Below are 24,962 nucleotides of genomic sequence, written 5' to 3' on the forward strand. Positions count from 1 at the left end.
ATATGGCAACTCTATTTTTAGTTTTTTAAGGAATCCCCATATTGTTTTCCATAGTGGCTGCACCAATTTACATTACCACCAACAGTGAAGGAGGGTTCCCTTTTCTCCACACCCTCTCCAGCATTTGTTATTTGTAGACTTTTTGACGGTGGCCATTCTGACCAGTGTGAGGTGGTACCTCTTTGTCATTTTGGTTTGCATTTCTCTAATAATTAGCGATGATGAGCATCTTTTCATGTGCCTGTTGGCCATCTGTATGTCTTCTTTGGGGAACTGTCTATTTAGGTCTTCTGCCTATTTATTTTTAAAGTTTGAACAAAAAGAAAAATGATATTTATTTATTTGTTCTGCCCATTTTTTGATTAGGTGGTTTGGTTTTTTTTATTGAGTTGTATGAACTGTTTTTATATTTTGGAATTTAATCCCTTGTTGGTCACATCATTTGCAAATATTTTCTTCCATCCCATAGGCTGTCTTTAAATTTTGTTGATGGCTTCATTTGCTGTGCAAAAGCTTATAAGTTTGAGTAGGTCCCATTTGTTTATTTTTGCTTTTATTTCTATCGCCTTGGGAGACTGACCTAAGAAAATGTTGCTATGATTTATATCAGAGAATGTTCTGCCTATGTTCTCCTCTAGGAGTTTTATGGTGTCATGTTTTATGTTTAAGTCTTTAAGCCATTTTGAGTTTTTTTTTTGTATGGTGTGAGGGAGTGTTCTAACTTCATTGATTTACATGTAGCTGTCCAGCTTTCCCAACATCACTTCCTGAAGAGACTGTCTTTTCTCCATTGTATATTCTTGCCTCCTTTGTCAAAGATTAATTGAGCGTAGATGTGTGGGTTTATTTCTGGGCTCTCTATTCTGTTCCATTGATCCATATGTCTGTTTTTGTGCCAATACCACGATGTTTTGATTGCTGCAGCTTTGTAGTATTGTCCGAAGTCTAGGAGGGTTATGCCTCCAGCTTTGTTCTTTTTCCTCAGGATTGCTTTGGCAATTCGCGGGTCCTTCATGGTTCCATGTAAATTTTAGGGTAATCATTAGTTTTGTGAAAAATGTCATGGGTAATTTGATAGAGATCAAATTAAATCTGTAGGTTGCTTTGGGTAGTATGGCCATTTAACAATATTAATTCTTCCAATCCAAGAGCATGGGATATCTTTCCATTAGATATCTTTCCCATCTTTTTGTTGAATTGCTCCTTTAATCATCATGAAAATTTTCTCTCTCTCAAAGTATTTCTTATCTTAAAATCTACTTTGTCTAATATCAGGATAGCTGTGTAATTTTCCTTTCAATTATTTTTTCATCCTTTCACTTAACATTTCTAGACTCATGTTTTAGGTGAATAAATTGTAAGCAAGATATTTTGGGTTTTGCTATTTTATCTAGTAGGACAATACTTGTTGGCTAGAGTATTAATCTATTTGCATTTAATGATTACACTTAATTTTCTGATACATTAAATTTTAAATCTATCATCTTGCTTCCCTCACCCTCAGTTTCCTACTTGCTCTTCCTTCTTTTCATTCTCGTTTCTTGACTTTTATGTAATGTTGTTTTATCCTCCTCCCCTTCCCCATTATCTTATTGATGCATAGTATTATATTATACCTTAAGGGGTTACACTATAAATTATAATACTCATCCACGATATATTCAAAGCTTTTTAAAATGAGTATTTTACACTTTTCAAAAAAGTCAAGGATCTTGTATTTACTCAGTGTATCACTCTTCTACCTTTTCATACTATTGCTGTCTTCTATTTTAAATTTATTTGCTTATTATTTATTTTTGGCTGCATTGGGTCTTCATTGCTGTGCACGGGCTTTCTCTAGAGGTGGTGAGTGGGGGCTACTCTTCATTGTGGTGCATGGGCTTCTCATTGCAGTGGCTTCTCTTGTTGCAGAGCACAGGCTCTAGGCGCACGGGCTTCAGTAGTGGCTCATGGGCTCTAGAGCACAGGCTCAGTAGTTGTGGCACACAGGCTTAGTTGCTGCACAGCATATAGGATCTTCCTAGACCAGGGATTGAACCTGTGTCGCCTGTATTGGCAGGTGGATTCTTAACCACTGCATCACCAGGGTAGTCCTAATCCTATGTATATTTTATTCTACAGATTTTAAAAATTTTATATAGTTAATGTGTTTATTTATTTTTTAATTTTTATGTTTTTAATGTGTTTTAAATGTACACATTTGTTCACCTTCTTTAATGATTGTAATTCTTTACTATATTACTGTATTTTAATCTTGAGTCATTTTCCTTGTCTGAAGGCTTAGAGTATATTTTTGGTGAGAGTCTGCTGGAAATAAGTTCTGTCAACTTCTCAGTTACATAAATGTTTTTATTTTCCTTTATTTTTGAAGGCTACGTTTGACACTTGTAGAATTCTAAATAGTTGTTTTCTTTCAGCACTTAAAAGATATCATTGCATTGTATTCAGGTTTCAGTAACTTCTACTGAATAATCAGCCAACTGTTTTATTGCAGCCCTTTTGAAGGTAAAGTGTCTTCCCTTTCTTGACCCAGTACATTTAAAGATTTCTTCTTCTTTTTGATTTTAAGCAGTTTTCTATGATGTACCTACAGGTAGTTTTCCTTGCATTTACCCTTCTTAGGATTTACAGAAATTCTTGAATGTGGCTTCATGTTTTTCATCAGTTTTGCAAAATCCACATCTAGTAACTCTTCACACACTGCTCTAGTACTGTTTCTCTCTTCTCCTTTTCTGGAACTCAGGTCTTTGTACATTAGACCTTTTTATAATTTGTCCCATATATCCCTGTTCTATTTTTTCTATATTTTGTACTTTTTTCTATGTTTTTATATGAATATGTTCTTCAAAAATATGTTCCAGTTATTTTAAGCCCTCTTCTGCTATGTATATTCTGCCATTAGGTCCATCTATCACATTCCTAATTTCATCCTATTTCAGTTCTACAATGTCCATTTTATTCTTCTTATAGGTTCCATTTTTCTGTTGAAATTCTCCCATAACTTGAAGTACACATCAAACTCTATGTCTGATAAGACTAATTTCTCTTTTTCTCTTGGATTCTAGTCATTTGGTCCTGTTGCCTGGCAGTCTTTAATCTTTTGTTAAATATTGTGCATTGTCTATGAAAAATTGTGAAACCTTTGGGTGATCATTTCCTCCAAAGTGGATCTGAATTTCTTCTTGTAGACAGAATGTAGGGAGATCACCACAATCTAGAAAAGACTGGGTTTTAGACTGGGCTATTTCCAGTTTGCCCTTATTTTTAGGACAGGGTCCTTCAGGGATCTCACCTGAAAACCTGGGATGTTTATAATGCTTCTTCTTTCTTAGGAAGCCTTGCTTTCTAATTTTTATCTCCCTAGCATTGTGAGACTACTGAAGTCTCTGCTTGGTTTTTAATCTCTTAGTGCCTGCTTTCTACTTGTTTATTTCTGCCTCACCCTCCACACACGGGCAGATTAAGAATCAGAGAATACCTCAAGAAGAAACTGCATGCAGCATGCTATACTTACTTCTCTGTAGTTCCCGTTATTCTGGGATGTTGGTCCCACAAGACAAAGCAGCCTTCAGAGCCTTGAACACCAATGTTTGTTTCTCTAGCCCAGGGAGATCACTATAAACTCTGGGTTACTGTTCTCTATTTGACCACCGTGACTTATATGGCAAATTGGTAAATGCGTGTAGATGGAGAGGACTGGAGAGAAACTGCAGCAAATACCTTTTCCAACCCCACAATGCCTAATGAAAGTGGTAAAAGCTTCACAGTATTTATATAATCTAGTTCAAAACCACGTTTCCTACATTACTTTCTACTAATTTTGTAAAGATACCCTGTACTCCACTGAAATGAAACTACTTCCCATGGACCATAGCCCATGTATTCCTTCCTCCATAATTATGCTCATAACTTTCCTTTCATTTTCTTGCCATAGCCCAAACATTTCAAAGTCTGTATCAAATGCTATCCCATCCATAAATACTGTGTAGAGTCATTGAAATGGGGTAATATCTCTCTTCTGTGAGACCCCATTGCACTTTGCTCATATTACTTGAATTAGTAATTATTTCAATTTGCCTTGCTTTAGCAGGATTTTTGTTCTTACACTATCTCCTTGAGTATAAGCTCCTTTCAAGGTGAGGCCTTTATTTTATTCACTGTTGTCCTACAACACTTGGCACAGTGCCTAGAATTTGGAAGCCCTCCCTCGACAGAATAAAACAGAATTCTGACAAATATAAAATGCAGAGTATTATAAATCTGTGATTACAATTGTATCTGATAGATTCATGTTTCTGAAAATGTTACCTGTTTAATAATGACTTGTATTTTAGAAATATAAATATCTAAGACATTTTTAGGTTTGAAATAAAGAGTAATTTGGATTACATAGATCAATACACAAGCACCCCTCATTTTCCCAACAAAATTTGAGTTCAAGCACTTTTACAAGAAATAATTTCATCATGTGAGCCATTGTGTATTATGTATTACGTATTTCTTTCTCTGAGTTGAATATCCAAGTAAGTCATACTTGAAAAATGCAACACAATTCAATTAAATATGGTTCCCAAAGGTATGCAAATTATTTAATGTTAATTTTATGACAGAAATGTCAGCATTCAAATGAAGATTATGTGAAGAGATTTTAGGGCTGCATAATTCGGGTTTAGTTTTACAGGACTATGAATTGAGAATAAACTTGGGGGGTGAAAATCACTACTTACAAGGAATATTCAGGAACGGCATCCTTGAAGGCAGGAAGTTCTCGCACATATTCAATATAAAACCATTTCACTTTGAAATGCAAATTCATATAATCGGTACTCTTGCATAACCGCTGCTTTTCATGTTCTGTAACAGATAAAATCAAATATTTAATAAAGTTTGGTTTGCCAACAATGCTGTGCTCCAATCTACTTTTATTATTCGTATTTCAAAAAGGAAGAAAATAACGTATCTGAGGTTAAAGCAAATTGAATTGCTAAAGACAGACCTGAAAGTTTACAAAATGAAAAAATCATCCGTTAGGTCCTATGTAGAATAGCTCAGGCAGTAATGAGAAATGACTTGAATGGTCTAATGTGCCTTCCTGAAAAAGGTGAGAATTCTGGTGAGTTAAAGAGTGATAATGTATCAGCATTTTTCTATTTATCTGCAAGCTTTCACATTTTGACTACTTTTAGCATGATGCAAAGTGCCAGAAAGAATGAAAACTTGTAAGCATGAATAAAACATGAATCAAACTAGGAGGCATAATCCCTGATTAATACTGGAAATGGGAATGAGTAGATCACATTTTTGGCCTGGATATTTAATACTTAGAGAATTAAGGAGAAGAACTATATTTAACTTCTAAGCCAGCTGATTTCTTCTTCACCTTTTAAGTTCAGCAAAAATTATTTTGTACGCTGTGACCTTTTTTTGACATTTATTTAGCAGGATTTTCTTTTTTTAAAATTTTTATTGGAGTATAGTTGATTTACAAGGTTGTGTTAGCTTCAGGTGTACAGCAAAATGAATCATGTATATATATCTCCACTTTTAGATTCTTTTCCCATAAAGCAGGATTTTCTAATATGCGACTTTTTTCCTCTCTCTTGCTCAAAAAGTATAGCTTAACACTGTTACTTTGATCTGAACATATAGTAATATAGTACTGGGGAATAGAGACAAAAATAATGTTACTGAACACATTTATCTATGCTCAATATTAATATGTTGGCCAATTCTGGCTCTAAGTATAGGCACAACCAAACCCCAAATATCCCTAACTATATGTAGGTTGAAAATGTCCTCTGAGAAGTTCTGGTTGAGGTCTGTGAATCTCCTTCAAGCTAAGGGCTTTAATTTATAATAGGAACGCCCTTTAGTTAATATTCCAGGCTGAAAACACTAACTGAAGCAATTAGATTGTTATAAGGTAATTGAGGTTATCCTTGCTTTTCCAAACCTGACTATAAAGGGACTTAAATCCCAATAATAAACACAAGAGGTAACACAACCCCAAATCGAACATTTTCAAATTATCTAAGCAATGATTAATTCAAGACAATTTGTAGAACCAAGAAAGAGGCAGAGACACAGAAAAAACATACATCTATACACAGAAACAAGAGTAATATACTAGTACCTATAGACCAAACTCCCAGACAAAATTATGAACTAGGTGACTGGCAGCCACTGTGCAAGGATGGGCCTGGCAACCAACCAGACTGGGAGCCAGCCATGCCTACCAGACTGCCCCCAGTAGTCTACCCTCCACAACAGAAGGATCCACACACATAGGGGCACCCCTAGAGCATACAGCTCTGGTGACCAGTGAGGAGTGGGCTGCTGAGACACATAGGACATCTCCTACAAAAGGCCACTTCTCCAAGGTCAGGAAACATAATCAACCTACCAGATACATAGAAATAAAAACAGAAAATTAGACAAAATGAGGTGACAGAGAAACACGGTCCAAACAAAGGAACAAGATAAAACCCCAGAAAAAGAATTAAGTGAAATGGAGATAGGCAGTCTATCTGAGAAAGAGTTCAAGGTAATGATTGTAAAGATGATCAAAGAACTCAGGAGAAGAATGGAAGAACAGAGTTATTAGTACATAAATGTTATCATTATTACTATGATTTATGTCATAGAATGTTCTACCTATGTTTTCTTCTAGTTTTATGCTTTCCAGTCTTACATTCAGGTCTTTAATCCAGAAGTTAAAATTGTTTAACAGAGATGAAGAATACAATAACTAAATGAAAAATTCACTGCTAGGACTCGACAGTAGGTTAAATGATACAGAGGAACGGATCAGTGAGTTGGAAGACAGAGCAGTGGAAATCACCAAAGCTGAACAGAAAAAAGAAAAAAAGAATAAAAAGAAATGAGGAAAGTTTAATAAATCTCTGGAATAACATCAAATATTCTAACACTCACATTACAGAGGTCCCAGAAGGAGAAGAGAGAGAAAGGGGCAGAGAACATATGTGAAGATAAAATAGCTGAAAACTTCCCTAACCTAGAAAAGGAAGCAGACCTCAAAGTGCAGGAAACACAGAGAGTCCCAAACAGGATCTACCCAAAGAGGACCACCCCAAGACACACTGTAATTAAAATGGCAAAAATTTAATATAAGAGAGAATATTAAAAGCAGTAAGGGAAAAGAAACCAGGGAACTCCCATAAGGCTATCAGCTGACTTTTAAGCAGAAACTAAAGTGATGAAAGAGAAAAACCTACAACCAAAGATACTCTATCAGGCAAGGCTTTCATTTAGATTCGATGGAGAAGTCAAAAGTTTAACAGGCAAGCAAAAGGTAAAAGAGTTCAGCACCACCGAACCAGCTGTACAAGAAATGTTAAAGGGCCTTCTATAAGTGAAAAAGAAAAGGCCACAACAAAAAACATGAAAATTACAGAAAGAAAAATCTCCTTGGTAAAGGCAAGTATCCAGTAAAGGTGGTAAATCAACCATGTACAAACCTAGTAGGAAGGTTAAAAACCAAAAGTAGTAAAATCATCTATATCCACAATGATCAGTAAAGGGAAAACTAGAGAGCTACATGTAAAAGAATGAAATTAGAACATTTTCTCACACTATATATAAAAATAAACTCAAAATGGATTAAAGACCTAAATGTAAGACTGGAAAGCATAAAACTAGAAGAAAACATAGGTAGAACATTCTATGACATAAATCATACTAATAATTTTTTTGGATCTGTCTCACAGCCAAAGGAAACAAAAGCAAAACTTTAAAAATGAGACCTGATTAAACTTAAAAGCTTTTGCACAGCAAAGGAAACCATCAACAAAAATGCTAAAACCTACTGAATGGGAGAAAATATTTGCAAATGGTATGACTGATAAGGGGTTAATATCCAAAATATATAAACAATTCATACAACTCAACATCAAAAAACCCCCAAACAAATTAATTAAAAAAACTGGGCAGAAGACGTGAATAGACAATTTTCCAAAGAAGACAGAGATGGCAACAGGCACAGGAAAAGATGCTCAACATCACTAATCATAAGATAAATGAAAATCAAAACCACGATGATGTATCACCTCACACCTGTCAAAATGTCTATGTTCAAAAAGGTTATAAATTACAAATGTTGTCAAGGATGTGGAGTAAAGGGAACCCTAGTACATTGTTTGTGGTAATGTAAATTGGTGCAGCTACTGTGGAAACAGAATGGAGTTTCCTCAAAAAGCTACAAATCGAACTACCATATGATCCGGCAATTCCACTCCTGGGTATATATTCAAAGAAAATGAAAACAGTAATTTGAAAAGATACATGCAGACCAGTGTTCACAACAGCATTATTTACAATTGTCAAGATATGCCAACAACCTAAGTGCTCATCAACAGATGAATGGATAACGAAGATGTGTATACACACACACACACACACACACACACACACAATGGAATATTACTCAGCCATAAAAAAGAATGAAATCTTGCCATCTGCAAGAATGTGGACCTGGAACATATTACGCTTAGGGAAATAAGTCTGAAGGAGAAAGATAAGTACCATATGTTATCACTTATAGGTGAAATCTAAAACATAAAACAAATGAATGAATACAACAAAGAAGCAACAGACTCAAAGGAAGAGCAAACTAGTGGTTACCAGTGGGAAGATGGAAGGTGGAGGGGCAAGATAGGGGTAGGGGATTAAGAAGTACAAACTACTATATATAAAATTAATAAGCCACAGAATGTATTACATAGCACAGGGAATATAGCCAATATTTTATAAAAAATATAAATGGAATATAATCTGTAAAAGTTTTGAATCACTATGTTGTACACCTGAGACTAATATAATACTGTAAATCAACTATATCTCAATTTTAAAAAAAGAGTGCATGTAAACTGAGATTGGATAGAAAACATGTAACCTCAGAGAAGAAAAAAAAGGCTGAAAATAAATTTTTAAAAGTTCAAAGATATGCTTAAATATTTTAAAACAGGAAAAAATTAAAGACAACAGACATCATGTGACTTGGGAAATGTATTATTTGGTGCCACTGTGAATAGAACACAAAATATTTGAAATATTTTATTATAATGGCATAATTAATCATTTTGCTGAAATAAAGGTGAAAATATACATTTCTGAAAGAAAAATATAATTTATGACTTATTTGTATCTTCACTGGAAAACACAAACATTGCCTCTTAGGACACCAAAATATGCATATTGATAATTCAATTGTTATCTTTGATATTTTGCCAACTTTCAGCATATTAAAAAATAACTGGTCCAAATTTTTTTACTGTATCAATATGAAGGTAAGTTTATTTTTTTTCTTTTTTAAAAAAAATTTATATTTGGCTGCATAGGGTCTTCATTGCTGCGTATGGGCTTTCTCTAGTTGTGGCTAGTGGGGGCTACTCTTCATTGCTGTGTGTGGGCTTCTCATTGTAGTGGCTTCTCTTGTTGCAGAACACGGGCTCTAGGCGTGTGGGATCAGTAGTTGTGGCTCGTGGGTTCTAGAGTGGAGGCTCAGTAGTTGTGGTGCACAGGTTTAGCTGCTCTGCGGCATGTGGGATCTTCCCAGACCAGGGCTCGAACCCGTGTCCCCTGCATTGGCAGGCGGATTCTTAACCACTGCACCACCAGGGAAGCTCAAAAGTAAGTTGACTTTTTGAGGTAAGACGATAGAACACATTTCATTTAAAAGTATATTAGCTTGATTTAGAAATGATAAATATTTAGGTCTATGCTATGTGGACCTCCATTTATGCTCTTGTCTTTGCAAGTGTTAGAGGTGAGAGCCTGGAAATGTATTACCTCTTCTAAGAGTTTTTGCACATTATCAGAATCCTGAAGGGAAGGGTAACCCAGTTCCATCTAATAACAAAAATGTTTACTGAGTGTGTAGCTTGTGCCAGGTCACATGGGAGGCACTAGAGAGATAAAGATGAAGGACACATATGCACAGAGCTTAGGGAAGAAGGGTGACATGTAACAGGGAATTTAATATAGCATGGCAAGTGCCGTGATTTGATATGTACAGGAGGATGTGGTCTCTTGGAGGAGATGACTTTAGCCCAATTTTACGGTTTAGGTGAACAATTAAATACAGAAATTATTTGCTGTTAGTGGTTCAGTGCACAAAGAGGAATTTGAGCCAGACGATACGTATTATATAAAAAAAAGCTTCATATAAGAAATGCTATTTAATATATGTGTGTCTCCTTTGCAAAATTTTATAACTATGGTTCCAATTAAGGCTTTGGGATTTTTACTCTTTCTATTCATGTTCTGGTAGCAAGTTTGGGTGAACCCTATGTTGTGTCATAAAAGGAAAACGTTTGCCAATCTCTGCCCCTTACAACGAAGTCACCTCTGTACTTTGGAGAGTAGGTAAAAGCCAGCTGTGGGCAGTCCCAAGTCAGATTTCTAGACAAGACCTGCAGTTTATTTGCTTAACCATTTACACTTCACTTCTCCATAAATGCAGCAGTCTTACCTTCTTCCCTATTTGGGCACTCTGCTCAGAGCTTACAGCCCTCCCCAAACCCACTCTCCTGGACTCTGCAAGATCTCTGCCCTCCTACATTCCCCTCATTCCTGATGTCCCCACATTTCCAGGAAATGAACACTTCTATTTGTCTAATATTCTGTAGCCACACTGTAGGTAGGCCCCCCAACTCTTCTTCCCCACCTACCACGTCCCTTCTACTGAGAACAAACACACGAAAGGAGAAAAGAAGGAGGCCGATTATCTTTTAAAAAGATGAAATCTTGTTTTGGTCTAGTCTGGAGACCATCTTTTCTAGTTCCTAAGAATGTATGTGATATGATAACTCAAATTATCAGGGTTTTAGTACCCCCCTCTGCTAAAAAACAAACCTTATAAGAATTACTAATAGTTTTCTCCTTAAAGAATTGCTTTCGAGGGGAAGGCCTTCAAGATGGCGGAAGAGTAAGACGTGGAGATCACCTTCCGCCTGACGAATACATCAGAAATACATCTACATGTGGAACAACTCCTACAGAACACCTACTGAACGCTGGCAGAAGACCTCAGACCTCCTAAAAGTCAAGAAACTCCCCACATACCTGGGTAGGGCAAAAGAAAAAAGAAAAAACAGAGACAAAAGAATAGGGAAGGGACCTGCATCTCTGGGAGGGAGCCGTGAAGGAGGAAAGGTTTCCACATACTAAGAAGCCCCTTCACAGGCGGAGACGTGGGTGGTGGTGGGGAAGCTTCATAGCCATGGAGGAGAGTAAAGCCACAGGGGTGCAGAGAGCAAAGCGGAGAGATTCCCGCACAGGGGATCGGTGCTGACCAGCACTCACCAGCCCGAGAGGCTTCTCTACTCACCCGCCGGGGCAGGTGGGGATTGGGAGCTGAGGCTCAGGCTTCTTTGGAGGTCAGACCCCAAGGAGAGCACTGGGGTTGGCTGCTTGAACACAGCCTGAAGGGGCTAGTGCACCACAGCTAGCCGGGAGGGAGTCCGGGAAAAAGTGTGGACCTGCCTAAGAGGCAAGAGGCCATTGTTTCAGGGTGCATGAGGAGAGAGGATTCAGAGCACCACGTAAACGAGCTCCAGAGACAGGTGTGAGCGGCGGCTATCAGCACAGACCCCAAAGACGCACACGAGATGCTAATGCTGCTGCTGCAGCCACCAAGAAGCCTGTGTGCAAGGACAGGTCACTCTTCACACCTCCCCTCCCAGGAGCCTGTGCAGCCTGCCACTGCCAGGGTCCCGTGATCCAAGGACAACTTCCCCGGGTGGGGGGGCGGGGAAGAGACAGCATGCCTCAGGCTGTTGCAACTTCACGCCAGCCTCTGCCACGGCAGTCTCTCTCCGTATTCCATACCTCTCCCCGCCCCCCACACTGTCACCGGCCTGAGCAAGCCAGTGACCCCTAATCAGCTGCTCCTTTAACCCCGTCCTGTCTGAGCAAAGTACAGACGCCCTCAGGCAACCTACACACAGAGGCGGGGCCAAATCCAAAGCAGAACCCCAGGAAGAGTGCGCACAAAGAAGAGAAAGGGAAATTTCTCCCAGCAGCCTCAGGCGCAGTGGATTAAATCTCCAAAATCAACCTGATATACCCTGCATCTTGGAATACCTGAATACACAACGAATAATCCCAAAATTGAGGTGGTGGACTTTGGAAGCAATGAGATATGTATATATATATATATTTTTTTCTTTTTCTCTTTGTGACTGTGTATGTGTATGCTTCTTTGTGTGATTTTGTCTGTATAGCTCTGCTTTTACCATTTGGCTTAGGCTTCTGTCAGGTTTTTTTTTTTTTAGTATAGTTTTTAGCACTTGTTATCATTGGTGGATTTGTTTTTCAGTTTGGTTGCTCTCTTCTGTCTTTCTTCCTTTGTTTTGTTTTTCATTACTTTTTAATAATTATTTTTTATTTTAATAAATTTATTTTATTTTATTTTTTTATTTCTTTTTTTCTCCCTTTTCATCTGAGCTGAGTGGCTGACAGGGTCTTGGTGTTCAGGGTGGGTGTCAGGACACGTGCCTCTGAGGTGGAAGAAGCAAGTTCAAGACATTGGTCCACTAGAGACATCCTGGCTCCATGTAATATCAAATGGTGAAAGCTCTCCCAGAGATCTCCATCTCAACGCTAAGACCCACCTCCACTTAACAACCAGCAGGCTACAGTGGTGTCCACCATGCCGAAAAACTAAAAAGACAGGAACACAACCCCACCCACTAGCAGAGAGGCTGCCTAAAATCATAATAAGTCCACAGACACCCCAAGACACACCACCGGGCACAGACCCGCCCACCAGAAAGACAAGATCCAGCTTCATTCACCAGAACACAGGCACCAGTCCTCTCCATCGGGAAGCTTACACAACCCACTGAAACAAGCTTAGGCACTGGGGGCAGACACCAAGAAGAACGGGAACTATGAACCTGCAGCCTGTGAAAAGGAGACCCCAAACACAGTAAGTTAAGCAAAATGAGAAGACAGAGAAACACACAGCAGATGAAGGAGCAAGATAAAAACTCACCAGACCTAACAAATGAAGAGGAAACAGGCAGTCTACCTGAAAAAGAATTCAGAATAATGATAGTAAACATGATCCAAATCTTGGAAATAGAATGGAGGAAATTCAAGAAACGTTTAACAAGGACCTAGGAGAACTAAAGAGCAAACAAAAAAAGATAAACAACACAATAAATGAAACGAAAAATTCTCTAGAAGGAATCAATAGCATAACAACAGGCAGAAGAGCAGATAACTGACCTGAAAGACAGAATAGAGGAAATAACTACTGCACAGCAGAATAAAGAAAAAAGAATGATAAGAATTGAGGACAGTCTTAGAGACTTCTGGGACAACGTTAAACGCAGGAACATCAGAATTATAGGGGTCCCAGAGGAAGAAGAGATAAAGAAAGGGACTGAGAAAATATTTGAAGAGATTATAGTTGAAAACTTCCCTAATATGGGAAAGGAAATAGTCAATCAAGTCGAGGAAGTGCAGAGAGTCCCATACAGGATAAATGCAAGGAGAAACACACCAAGATACATATTAAACAAACTATCAAAAATTATGTAGAAAGAAAAAATATTAAAAGCAGCAAGGGAAAAACAACAAACAACATACAAGGGAATCTCCATAAGGTTAACAGCTGACCTTTCAGCAGAAACTCTGCAAGCCAGAAGGGAGTGGCAGGACATACTTAAAGTGATGAAAGGGAAACCTACAACCAAGATTGCTCTACCCAGCAAGGATCTCATTCAGATTCGAAGGAGAAATTAAAACCTTTACAGACATGCAAAAGCTAAGACAATTGAGCACCACCAAACCAGCTTTACAACAAAGCTAAAGAAACTTCTCTAGGCAGGAAATACAAGAGAAGGAAATGACCTACAATAACAAACCTAAAACAATTAAGGAAATGGAAATAGGAACATACATATTGATAATTACCTTACATGTAAATGGATTAAATGCTAAAACCCAAAGACACAGACTTGCTGAATGGATACAAAAACAAGACCCATATATATCCAGTCTAAAGACACACACTTCAGACCTAGAGACACATACAGAATGAAAGTGAGGGGGTGGAAAAAGATATTCCATGCAAATGGAAATCAAAAGAAAGCTGGAGTAGCAATTCTCATATCAGACAAAATAGACCTTAAAATAAAGACTATTACAAGAGACAAAGAAGGACACTACATAATGATCAAGGGATCAATCCATGAAGAAGATATAACAATTGTAAATATCTATGCACCTAACATAGGAGCACCTCAATACATAAGGCAAATTCTAACAGCCATAAAAGGGGAAACTGACAGTAACACAATCATAGTAGGGGACTTTAACACCCCACTTTCACCAATGGACAGATCATGCAAAATGAAAATAAATAAGGAAACACAAGCGTTAAATGATACATTAAACAAGATGGACTTAATTGATATTTATAGGACATTCCATCCAAAAACAACAGAATACGGGCTTCCCTGGTGGCGAAGTGGTTAAGAATCCGCCTGCCAATGCAGGGGACCCGGGTGCGAGCCCCGGTCCAGGAAGATCCCACATGCCGTAGAGCAACTAAACCTGTGCACCACAACTACTGAGCCTGCACTCTAGAGCCAGCATGCCACAACCACTGAGCCCATGGGCCACAACTACTAAAGCCTGCATGCCTGAAGTCGGTGCTCTGCAATAAGAGAAGGCACCACAGTAAGAAGCCTGTGCATCGCAATGAAGAGTAGCCCCCAGTAGCTGCAATAAGAGAAAGCCTACAGGCAGCAATGAAGACCCAATGTAGCCCAAAAAAACAAAACCAAAACAAAAAACAAAAAAAACAACAAAACACACTTCTCAAGTGCTCATGGAACATTCTCCTGGACAGATCATATCTTGGGTCACAAATCAAGCCTTGGTAAATTTAAGAAAATTGAAATGGTATCAAGTATCTTTTCAGACCACAGTGCTATGAGAAGAGATAGCAATTACAGGAAAATAATCTGTAAAAAATACAAACACATGGAGGCTAAACAATACACTACTTAATAACAAAGAGATCACTGAAGAAATCAAAGAGGAAATCAAAAAATACCTAGAAACAAATGACAATGAAAATACAAAGACTGAAAGCCTATGGGATGTAGCAAAAGCAGTTCTAAGAGAGAAGTTTAGAGCAATACAATCCTACCTCAAGAAACATCTCAAAAAAACAACCTAATCTTACACCTAAAGCAAGTAGAGAAAGAAGAACAGAAAAACCCCAAAGTTAGCATAAGGAAAGAAATCACAAAGATAAGAGGAGAAATAAATGAAAAAGAAATAAAGGAAACAATAGCAAAGATCAATAAAACTAAAAGCTGGTTCTTTGAGATGATAAACAAAATGGATAAACCATTTGCTAGACTCATCAAGAAAAAAATGGAGAAGACTCATAAATAGAATTAGAAATGAAAAAGGCGAAGTAACAACTGACACTTCAGAAATGCAAACAATCATGAGAGATTACTACAAGCAACCATATGCCAATAAAAAGGACAACCTGGAAAAAATGGACAAATTCTTAGAAAAGCACAACCTTCTGAGACTGAAACAGGAAGAAATAGAAAATATAACCAGACAAATCACAAGCACTGATTTGAGACTGTTATTAGAAATCTTCCAACAAACAAAAGCCCAGGACCAGATAGCTTCACAGGTGAATTCTACCAAACATTTAGAGAAGAGCTAACACCCATCCTTCTCAAACTCTTCTAAAATATAGCAGACAGAGGAACACTCCCAAACTCATTCTACGAGGCCAGAAAAAGATGTCACACACAAAGAAAACTGCAGGTCAATATCACTGATGAGTACAGATGCAAAAATCCTCAACAAAATACTGGCAAACAGAATCCAACAGCACATTAAAAGGATCATATACCGTGATCAAGTGGAGTTTATCCCAGGAATGCAAGGATTCTTCAATATACGCAAATCAGTCAATGTGATATACCATATTAACATACGGAAGGATAAAAACGGTATGATCATCTCAATATGTTCAGAAAAAGCTTTTGAAAAAATTCAACAACGATTTATGATAAAAAACCCTCCAGAAAGGAGGCACAGAGATAACTTACCTCAACATAATAAACGCCATATATGACAAACCCACAGCCAACATCATTCTCAATGGTGAAAAACGGTAACCGTTTCCACTAAGATCAGGAAGAAGACAAGGTTGCCTACTCTCACTACTATTATTCAACATAGTTTTGGAAGTTTTAGCCATGTCAATCAGAGAAGAGAAAGAAATAAAAGGAATCCAAATTGGAAAAGAAGATGTAAATCTGTCACTGTTTGCAGATGACATGATACTATACATAGAAAATACTAAAGACTCTACCCGAAAACTACTAAAGCTAATCAATGAATTTGGTAAAGCAGCAGGATACAAAATTGATGCACACAAATCTCTTGCATTCCTATACACTAATGATAAAAATCTGAAAGAGAAATTAAGGAAACACTCCCATTTACCATTGCAAGAAAAAGAATAAAATACCTAAGAATAAACCTACCTAAGGAGACAAAACATCTGTACGTAGAAAATTATAAGACACTGATGAAAGAAATTAAGGATTATACAAACAGATGGAGAGATATACCATGTCCCTGGATAAGAAGGATCAATACTGCAAAAATGACTATACAACCCAAAGCTAATTACAGATTCAATGCAACACCTATCAAATTACCAATGGCATTTTTCACAGAACTAGACCAAAAAACTTCACAATTTGTATGGAAACACAAAAGACCCCAAATAGCCAAAGCAATCTTGAGAAAGAAAAACGGAGTTGGAAAAATCAGCCTCCTTGACTTCAGACTACACTACAAAGCTACAGTAATGAAGACAGTATGGTGCTGGCACAGAAATAGAAATATAGATCAATGGAACAGGATAGAAAGCCCAGAGGTAAGTCCATGCACATATGGTCAGTTTATCTTTGATAAAGGAGGCAAGAATATACAATCGAGAAAAGACAGCCTCTTCAGTAAGTGGTGCTGATAAAACTGGAGAGCTACATGTAAAAGAATGAAATTAGAACACTTCCTAACAGCATACATGGAAATAAACTCAAAATGGATTAAAGACCTAAATCTAAGGCCAGACAGTATAAAATTCTTAGAGGAAAACAGAGGCAGAACACTCTTTGACATAAATCACAGCAAGATCCTTTTTGACCCATCTCCTAGATTTCTCCTAGAGAAATCGAAATAAAAACAAAAATGAACAAATAGGACCTAATGAAAGTTAAAAGCTTTTGCACATCAGAGGAAACCATAAATAAGATGAAGACAACCCTCAGAATGGGAGAAAATATTTGCAAAACAGGCAACTGACAAAGAATTAATGTCCAAATTTACAAGCAGCTCATGCAGCTCAATATCAAAAAAACAGACAACCCAATCCAAAAATGGGTAGAAGACCTAAACAGACATTTCTCCACAGAAGATACACATATTGCCAACAAATACATGAAGGGATGCTCAACATCACTAATCATCAGAGAAATGCAAATCAAAACTACAATGAGGTATCACCTCACACCAGTCAAAATGGCCATCATCAAAAAATCTACAAAACGTTAATGCTAGAGAGGGTGTGGAGAAAAGGGAACCCTCTTGCACTGTTGGTGGGAATGTAAATTGATACAGCCACTATGGAGATCAGTATGGAGGTTCTTTGAAAAACTAAAAATAGAACTACCATACAACCCAGGAATCCCACTACTGGGCATATACCTTGAGAAAACTATAATTCAAAAAGAGTCATGTACCACAATGTTCATTGCAGCTCTACTTACAATAGCCAGGACATGGAAGCAATCTAAGTGTCCATCGACAGATGAATGGATAAAGAAGATATGGCACATATATAAAATGGAATATTACTCAGCCATAAAAAGAAACGAAATTGAGTCATTTGTAGTGAGGTGGATGGACCTCGAATGTGTCATACAGAGTGAAGTCAGAAAGAGAAAAACAGATTCTGTATGCTAACACATATATATGGAATGTAAAAAAACTGTAATGATGAACCTAGCGGTAGGGCAGGAATAAACATGCAGACATAGGGAACAGACTTGAGGAAACGGGTTGAAGGGGAAGCTGGAACGAAGTGATACAGTATCATTGACATATATACACTACCAAATGTAAAACAGATGGCTAGTGGGAAGCTGCTGCATAGCATAGGGAGATCAGCTCAATGCTCTGTGATGACCTAGAGGGGTGGGATAGGGAGTGTAGGAGGGAGGCTCAAGAGGGAGGGGATATGGGGATATATGTATACATATAGCTGATTCACTTTGTTGTACAGCAGAAACTAATGCAACATTGTAAAGCAATTATACTCCAATAAAGATATTAAAAAATTAAGCTTTGAATTTCAATGAGAATATTTTACTACCAGAATAAAAATGCTTCATTAAAATAGTACAAGGAAAAACTTGCTAACTTAGAAGACTATTCCTATTTGCCTTTAGATGGTGTTTACCAGCATTTACTTTGAAATAATATATCTTCTTCTGAAAGTTATTGTATGCATGGGATTTTATCGACAATTATGTATCAATTTACAGGATAGGGGTGACATACACTCAATCCATTCTCATGCCAAAAGCAAATTTGCTGCCATCAATCGTCACAGTGTCATTTTCCAGTTCTTAATCTGTGACATCATTTTACTGCATAAACACTCTGCGCTGTCCTAGAGTTGGTAGTTCAATTCTGCAGGGCTCTCTTAAACATCCCTCTAAGTGTTTGACAGGCTGCTCTATCTCTAAGAGGTGATGATATGGAAGGTTTAGAAGGAATACCAAATAAAGAGCCGGCATTAGGGGGTCAATGCACATGATGGTTTGTAAGATACTATGTGCTCACAAACCCCGAACCCTATCACTCAGAAATTTTGATTGTAAAAATACATATGTATAAGACTTTTACAGATAATACACACATATAAACATCTATCAAAGATAAGCATAAATGTATATTAACAATAGACAGATGGAGATCATGGGCTCTTTTTCATACACTGAGAATGCTAATCCATGTAACTGGAAGCATAAAGAGAAAGGCGAGGGCGGGGAGGGGAGAAAAGAGAGAGGGAGAGAGAGAAAATAAGAATTACAATTTTCCATTTTAGAGCTGCTCTATAAAGGTTTTGTAATATCAGCACATCTTTGGAAGTGAGATATCATGTAAAGTTCTGGCTGCCAAAGTAAGGTATTGTACTTACAAGGTAATAAAGTTTGGAGTAATAAAATAAAAATGAAGAAATAGAGGACTATACATAATAATATGTTAGCAAAAAGTAATTTGGAGCAATGTGAATCTTCCAGAGAAGGAAATCAGCAAACAAGAGAAAAGATTAGCCATAATAATCAATTATTGTAGTCAACTTTCTTAAGGATCAATGACAATGAAGGAAAAAATACCATTAATTTTTGTAGGGTAAGAAAGAAGATATGGAAGTTTCTTTCATGAAACATTTCTGGTAACTAAGCCTTAGCAAAACACTAGGGAAAAAAAGCCAAGCAAAATTAGGAAAATACTGCCTTACTCCATGACCAATGAAACTGATGCTAGAAGCAGCATTATACTTGTAGCTGGCAGTCCAACTCAAAATTAAAACTAGTATCTCAGCAGAATCCCAGAATGAAACAAGGCTCCCTGGTAAATTAAACCAGAAGTGATGTGAGGTCAGACATACTTCACAGCCATACACTCTGATATATCTGCTTAGAATTCTGGTGTAGATCTACAACCCACAAATCTAGACTGGTGGGTTTCGAATAAGACTGGCTACCTCCAGTGGAACCAAAAACTCTTGAACCCCTTTCAGCATCATCCAAAACTTAAACATCCTGTTTCTGGATAAGAAACCTGTTCACAAATGAGCTGTGCAATTCAATCACCCTTTTGACATCAAATGTTTCTTTGCCAAAATTAAACAGTACAACAGCAACATTTCCTCTATAATCTTCATCTACGACACAGACTCCTATATCTGTGAAATGTTTTACAGGCAAGCCAGAGTGTGAAACTGCTCTTCCATAATACTCAGAAGGAAGAGCATACCATTTTATAATAGACTTGGAAGAATTCTGCATGATTTGTCTGAGACATAGATCTTGAAAATTCAGGAAGTGGTATGAAGTCAGGACCACATAATCTGGTGCTAGGAAACTACAGATGGATAGTTATAAGGGAAAAAATGGGATGAGACAGACTTCAGACTATACTACAAAGCTACAGTAATCTAGACAGTATGGTACTGGCACAAAAACAGAAATATAGATCAATGGAACAGGATAGATAGCCCAGAGATAAAACCCACACACGTATGGTCACCTTATTTTTGATAAAGGAGGCAAGAATATACAATCGAGAAAAGACAGCCTCTTCAAAAAGTGGTGCTGGGAAAACTGGACAGCTACATGTAAAAGAATGAAATTAGAACACTCCCTAACAGCATCCACAAAAATAAACTCAAAATGGATTAAAGACCTAAATGTAAGGCCAGACACTATCAAACTCTTAGAGGAAAATATAGGCAGAACACTCCATGACATAAATCACAGCAAGATCCTTTTTGACCCATCTCCTAGAGAAATGGAAATAAAAACAAAAATAAACAAATGGGGCCTAATGAAACTTAAAAGCTTTTCCACAGCAAAGGAAACCATAAACGAGATGAAAAGACAACCCTCAGAATGGGAGAAAATATTTGCTAATGAAGCAACTGACAAAGGATTAATCTCTAAAATTTACAAGCAGCTCATGCAGCTCAATAACAAAAAAAACCCAACCCAATCCAAAAATGGGCAGAAGACCTAAATAGACATTTCTCCAAAGAAGATATACAGATTGCCAACAAGCACATGAAAGAATGCTCAACATCACTAATCATTAGAGAAATGCAAATCAAAACTAAAATGAGGTATCACTTCACAACAGTCAGAATGGCCATCACCAAAAAATCTACAAACAATAAATGCTGGAGAAGGTGTGGAGAAAAGGGAACCCTCTTGCACTGTTGGTGGGAATGTAAATTGATACAGCCACTATGGAGAACAGTATGGAGGTTCCTTAAAAAAACTAAAAATAGAACGACCATACAACCCAGCAATCCCACTACTGCGCATATACCCTGAGAAAACCTTAATTCAAAAGGAGTCATGTACCAAAATATTCACTGCAGCTCTATTTACAATAGCCAGGACATGGAAGCAACCTAAGTGTCCATCAACAGATGAATCAATAAAGATGTGGCACATATATACAATGGAATATTACTCAGCCACTAAAGGAAAGGAAATTGAGTTATTTGTAGTGGGGTGGATGGACCTAGAGTCTGTCATACAGCGTGAAGTAAGTCAGAAAGAGAAAAACAAATACCATATGCTAATACATATATATGGAATCTAAAAAAAAAAAAGTTATGAAGAACCTAGGGGCAGGACAGGAATAAAGACACAGATGTAGAGAATGGACTTGAGGACACGGGGAGGGGGAAGGGTAAGCTGGGACGAAGTGAGAGAGTGGCATGGACATATATACACTACCAAATGTAAAATAGATAGCTAGTGGGAAGAAGCCACAGAGCAGAGGGAGATCAGCTTGGTGCTTTGTGACCACCTAGAGGGGCACGATAGGGAGGGTAGGAGGGAGACACAAGAGGGGGGAGATATGGGGATATATGTATAGCTGATTCACTTTGTTATAAAGCAGAAACTAATACACCTTTGTAAAGCAATTATACTCCAATAACGATGTTTAAAAACTAATAATAAAAAAAAATGGGAAGACGTGAAATTATTTTAAAAAAGAGAGCAGGCCAACAAGCTGTAACATAATGGTAAAATACGGGCACCCAGGGGGGTGCTGGGAAGATGGCAGAAGAGTAAGACGCGGAGATCACCTTCCTCCCCACAGATACACCAGAAATACATCTACATGTGGAACAACTCCTACAGAACACCTACTGAATGCTGTTAGAAGACCTCGGACCTCCCAAAAGGCAAGAAACTCCCCACATACCTGGGTAGGGCAAAAAAAGAAAAAACAGAAACAAAAGAATAGGGATGGCACCTGCACTAGCGGGAGGGAGCTGTGAAGGAGGAAAGGTTTCCACACACTAGGAAGCCCCTTCACAGGCGGAGACTGCGGGAGGCGGAGGTGGGAGCTTCGGAGCTGGGGAGGAGAGCACAGCAACAGGGGTGCGGAGGGCAAAGCGGGTAGATTCCCGCACAGAGGATCAGTGCCGACCAGCACTCACCAGCCCGAGAGGCTTGTCTGCTCACCCGCCGGGGCGGGCGGGGCTGCGAGCTGAGGCCTGGTCTTGGCTCGGAGCGCAGGGAGAGGACGGGGGTTGGCAGCGTGAACACAACCTGAAGGGGTTAGTGCACCACGGCTAGCGGGGCGGGAGTCCGGGAAAAGGTCTGGAGCTGCCGAAGAGGCAAGAGACTTTTTCTTCCCTCTTTGTTTCCTGGTGCGCGAAGAGAGGGGTTTAAGAGCGCTGCTTAAAAGAACTCCAGAGAAGGGCGTGAGCCGCGGCTAAAAGCACGGACCCCAGAGACAGGCGGGAGACGCTAAGGCTGCTGCTGCCGCCACCAAGGGGCCTGTGTGCGACCACAGGTCACTATCCACACCCCTCTTCCGGGGACCCTGTGCAGCCCGCCACTGCCAGCTTCCCGGGATCCAGGGACAACTTCCCCGGGAGAACGCACGGCGAGCCTCAGGCTGGTGCAACGTCATGCTGGCCTCTGCCGCCGCAGACCCGCCCCGCACGCCGTGCCCCTCCCTCCCCCAGCCTGAGTGCGCCAGAGCCCCCAAATCAGCGGCTCCTTTAACCCCGTCCTGGCTGAGCAAAAAACAGACGCCCTCCAGCGACCTACACGCAGAGGCGGGGCCAAATCCAAAGCTGAGCCCCTGTGAGCTGTGAGAACAAAGAAGAGAAAGGGAAATCTCTCCCAGCAGCCTCAGAGACAGCGGATTAAAGCTCCACAATCAACTTAATGTACCCTGCATCTGTGGAATACATGAATAGACAACAAGTCATCCCAAATTAAGGAGGTGGGCTTCGAGAGCAAGCTCTATGATTTTTTCCCCTTTTCCTCTTTTTGTGAGTGTGTATCTGTATGCTTCTGTGTGAGATCTTGTCTGTATAGCTTTGCTTGCACCATTTGTCCTAGGGTTTTATCCGTCCATTTTTAAAAAAAAAATTTTTCTTAATAATTAAATTTTAATAACTTTATTATACTTTATTTTATTTTACTGTATCTTCTTTCCTTCCTTTTTCCTTCCTTCCCTCCTTCCTTCCTTCCTCCCTCCCTCCTTTCTTTCCCTCTTGTCTTCTTTCCTTCTTTTCTTCTTTCTTTCTTTCTTCCTTCCTTCCTTCCTTCCCTCCTTCCTTTCTTTCTTCCTACTTCTACTAATTCTCCCTACTTTTTCTCCCTTTAACTCTGAGCCGTGTGGATGAAAGGCTCTTGGTGCTCCAGCCAGGAGTCAGGGCTCTGCCTCTGACATGGGAGAGCCAACTTCAGGACACTGGTCAACAAGAGACCTCCCAGCTCCACATAATATCAAACGGCGAAAATCTCCCAGAGACCTCCATGTTAACACCAGCACCCAGCCTCACTCAACGACCAGCTAGCTACAGTGCTGGACACCCTATGCCAAACAACTAACAAAACAGGAACACAACCCCACCCATTAGCGGAGAGGTTGCCTAAAATCATAATAAGTCCACAGACACCCCAAAACACACCAACAGACATGGACCTGCCCACTAGAGAGACAAGATCCGGCCTCATCCACCAGAACACAGGCACTAGTCCCCTCCGCCAGGAAGCCTACACAACCCACTGAACCAACCTTAGCCACTGGAGACAAACATCAAAAACAACGGGAACTACGAACCTGCAGCCGGCAAAAAGGAGACCCCAAACACAGTAAGATAAGCAAAATGAGAAGACAGAAAAACACACAGCAGATGAAGGAGCAAGATAAAAATGCACCAGACCTAACAAATGAAGAGGAAATAGGCAGTCTACCTGAAAAAGAATTCAGAATAATGATAGTAAAGATGATCCAAAATCTTGGAAATAGAATGCACAAAATGAAAGAAACAGTTAACAAGGACCTAGAAGAAATAAAGATGAAACAAGCAATGATGAACAACACAATAAATGAAAAGAAAAATACTCTAGATGGGACCAATAGCAGAATAACTGAGGCAGAAGAACGCATAAGTGACCTGGAAGATAAAATAGTGGAAATAACTACTGCAGAGCAGAATAAAGAAAAAAGAATGAAAAGAACTGAGGACAGTCTCAGAGGCCTCTGGGACAATATTAAATGCACCAACATTCGAATTATAGGGGTTCCAGAAGAAGAAGAGAAAAAGAAAGGCACTGAGAAAATATTTGAGAGATTATAGTTGAAAACTTCCCTAATATGGGAAAGGAAATAGTTAATCAAGTCCAGAAAGCACAGAGAGTCCCATACAGGATAAATCCAAGGAGAAATACGCCAAGACACATATTAATCAAACTGTCAAAAATTAAATACAAAGAAAGCATATTAAAAGCAGCAAGGGAAAAACAACAAATAACACACAAGGGAATCCCCATAAGGTTAACAGCTGATCTCGCAGCAGAAACTCTGCAAGCCAGAAGGGCGTGGCAGGACATACTGAAAGTGATGAAGGAGAAAAACCTGCAGCCAAGATTACTCTACCCAGAAAGGATCTCATTCAGATTTGATGGAGAAATTAAAACCTTTACAGACAAGCAAAAACTGAGAGAGTTCAGCACCACCAAACCAGCATTACAACAAATGCTAAAGGAACTTCTCTAGGCAAGAAACACAAGAGAAGGAAAAGACCTATAATAACGAACCCAAAACAATTTAGA

The 24,962-nt window shown here is 38.8% G+C and overlaps 1 protein-coding gene across 1 annotated transcript in view; it reads right to left on the reverse strand.

The window, feature by feature from the left end:
* UNC13C (unc-13 homolog C) overlaps nt 1–24,962 on the reverse strand; it is a 385,689-nt gene that overhangs the window by 100,939 nt on the left and 259,788 nt on the right. The window contains exon 15 of the mRNA XM_089906237.1: nt 4,728–4,854. Coding sequence (XP_089762363.1) covers nt 4,728–4,854 — 127 coding nt within the window. The remainder of the gene's footprint in view (nt 1–4,727; nt 4,855–24,962) is intronic.

Source organism: Delphinapterus leucas, chromosome 2, assembly GCF_059928025.1.
Source record: "Delphinapterus leucas isolate spDelLeu-1000000601 "Yukka" chromosome 2, BTC_Dleu_Yukka2, whole genome shotgun sequence".
Taxonomy (NCBI): Eukaryota; Metazoa; Chordata; class Mammalia; order Artiodactyla; family Monodontidae; genus Delphinapterus; species Delphinapterus leucas.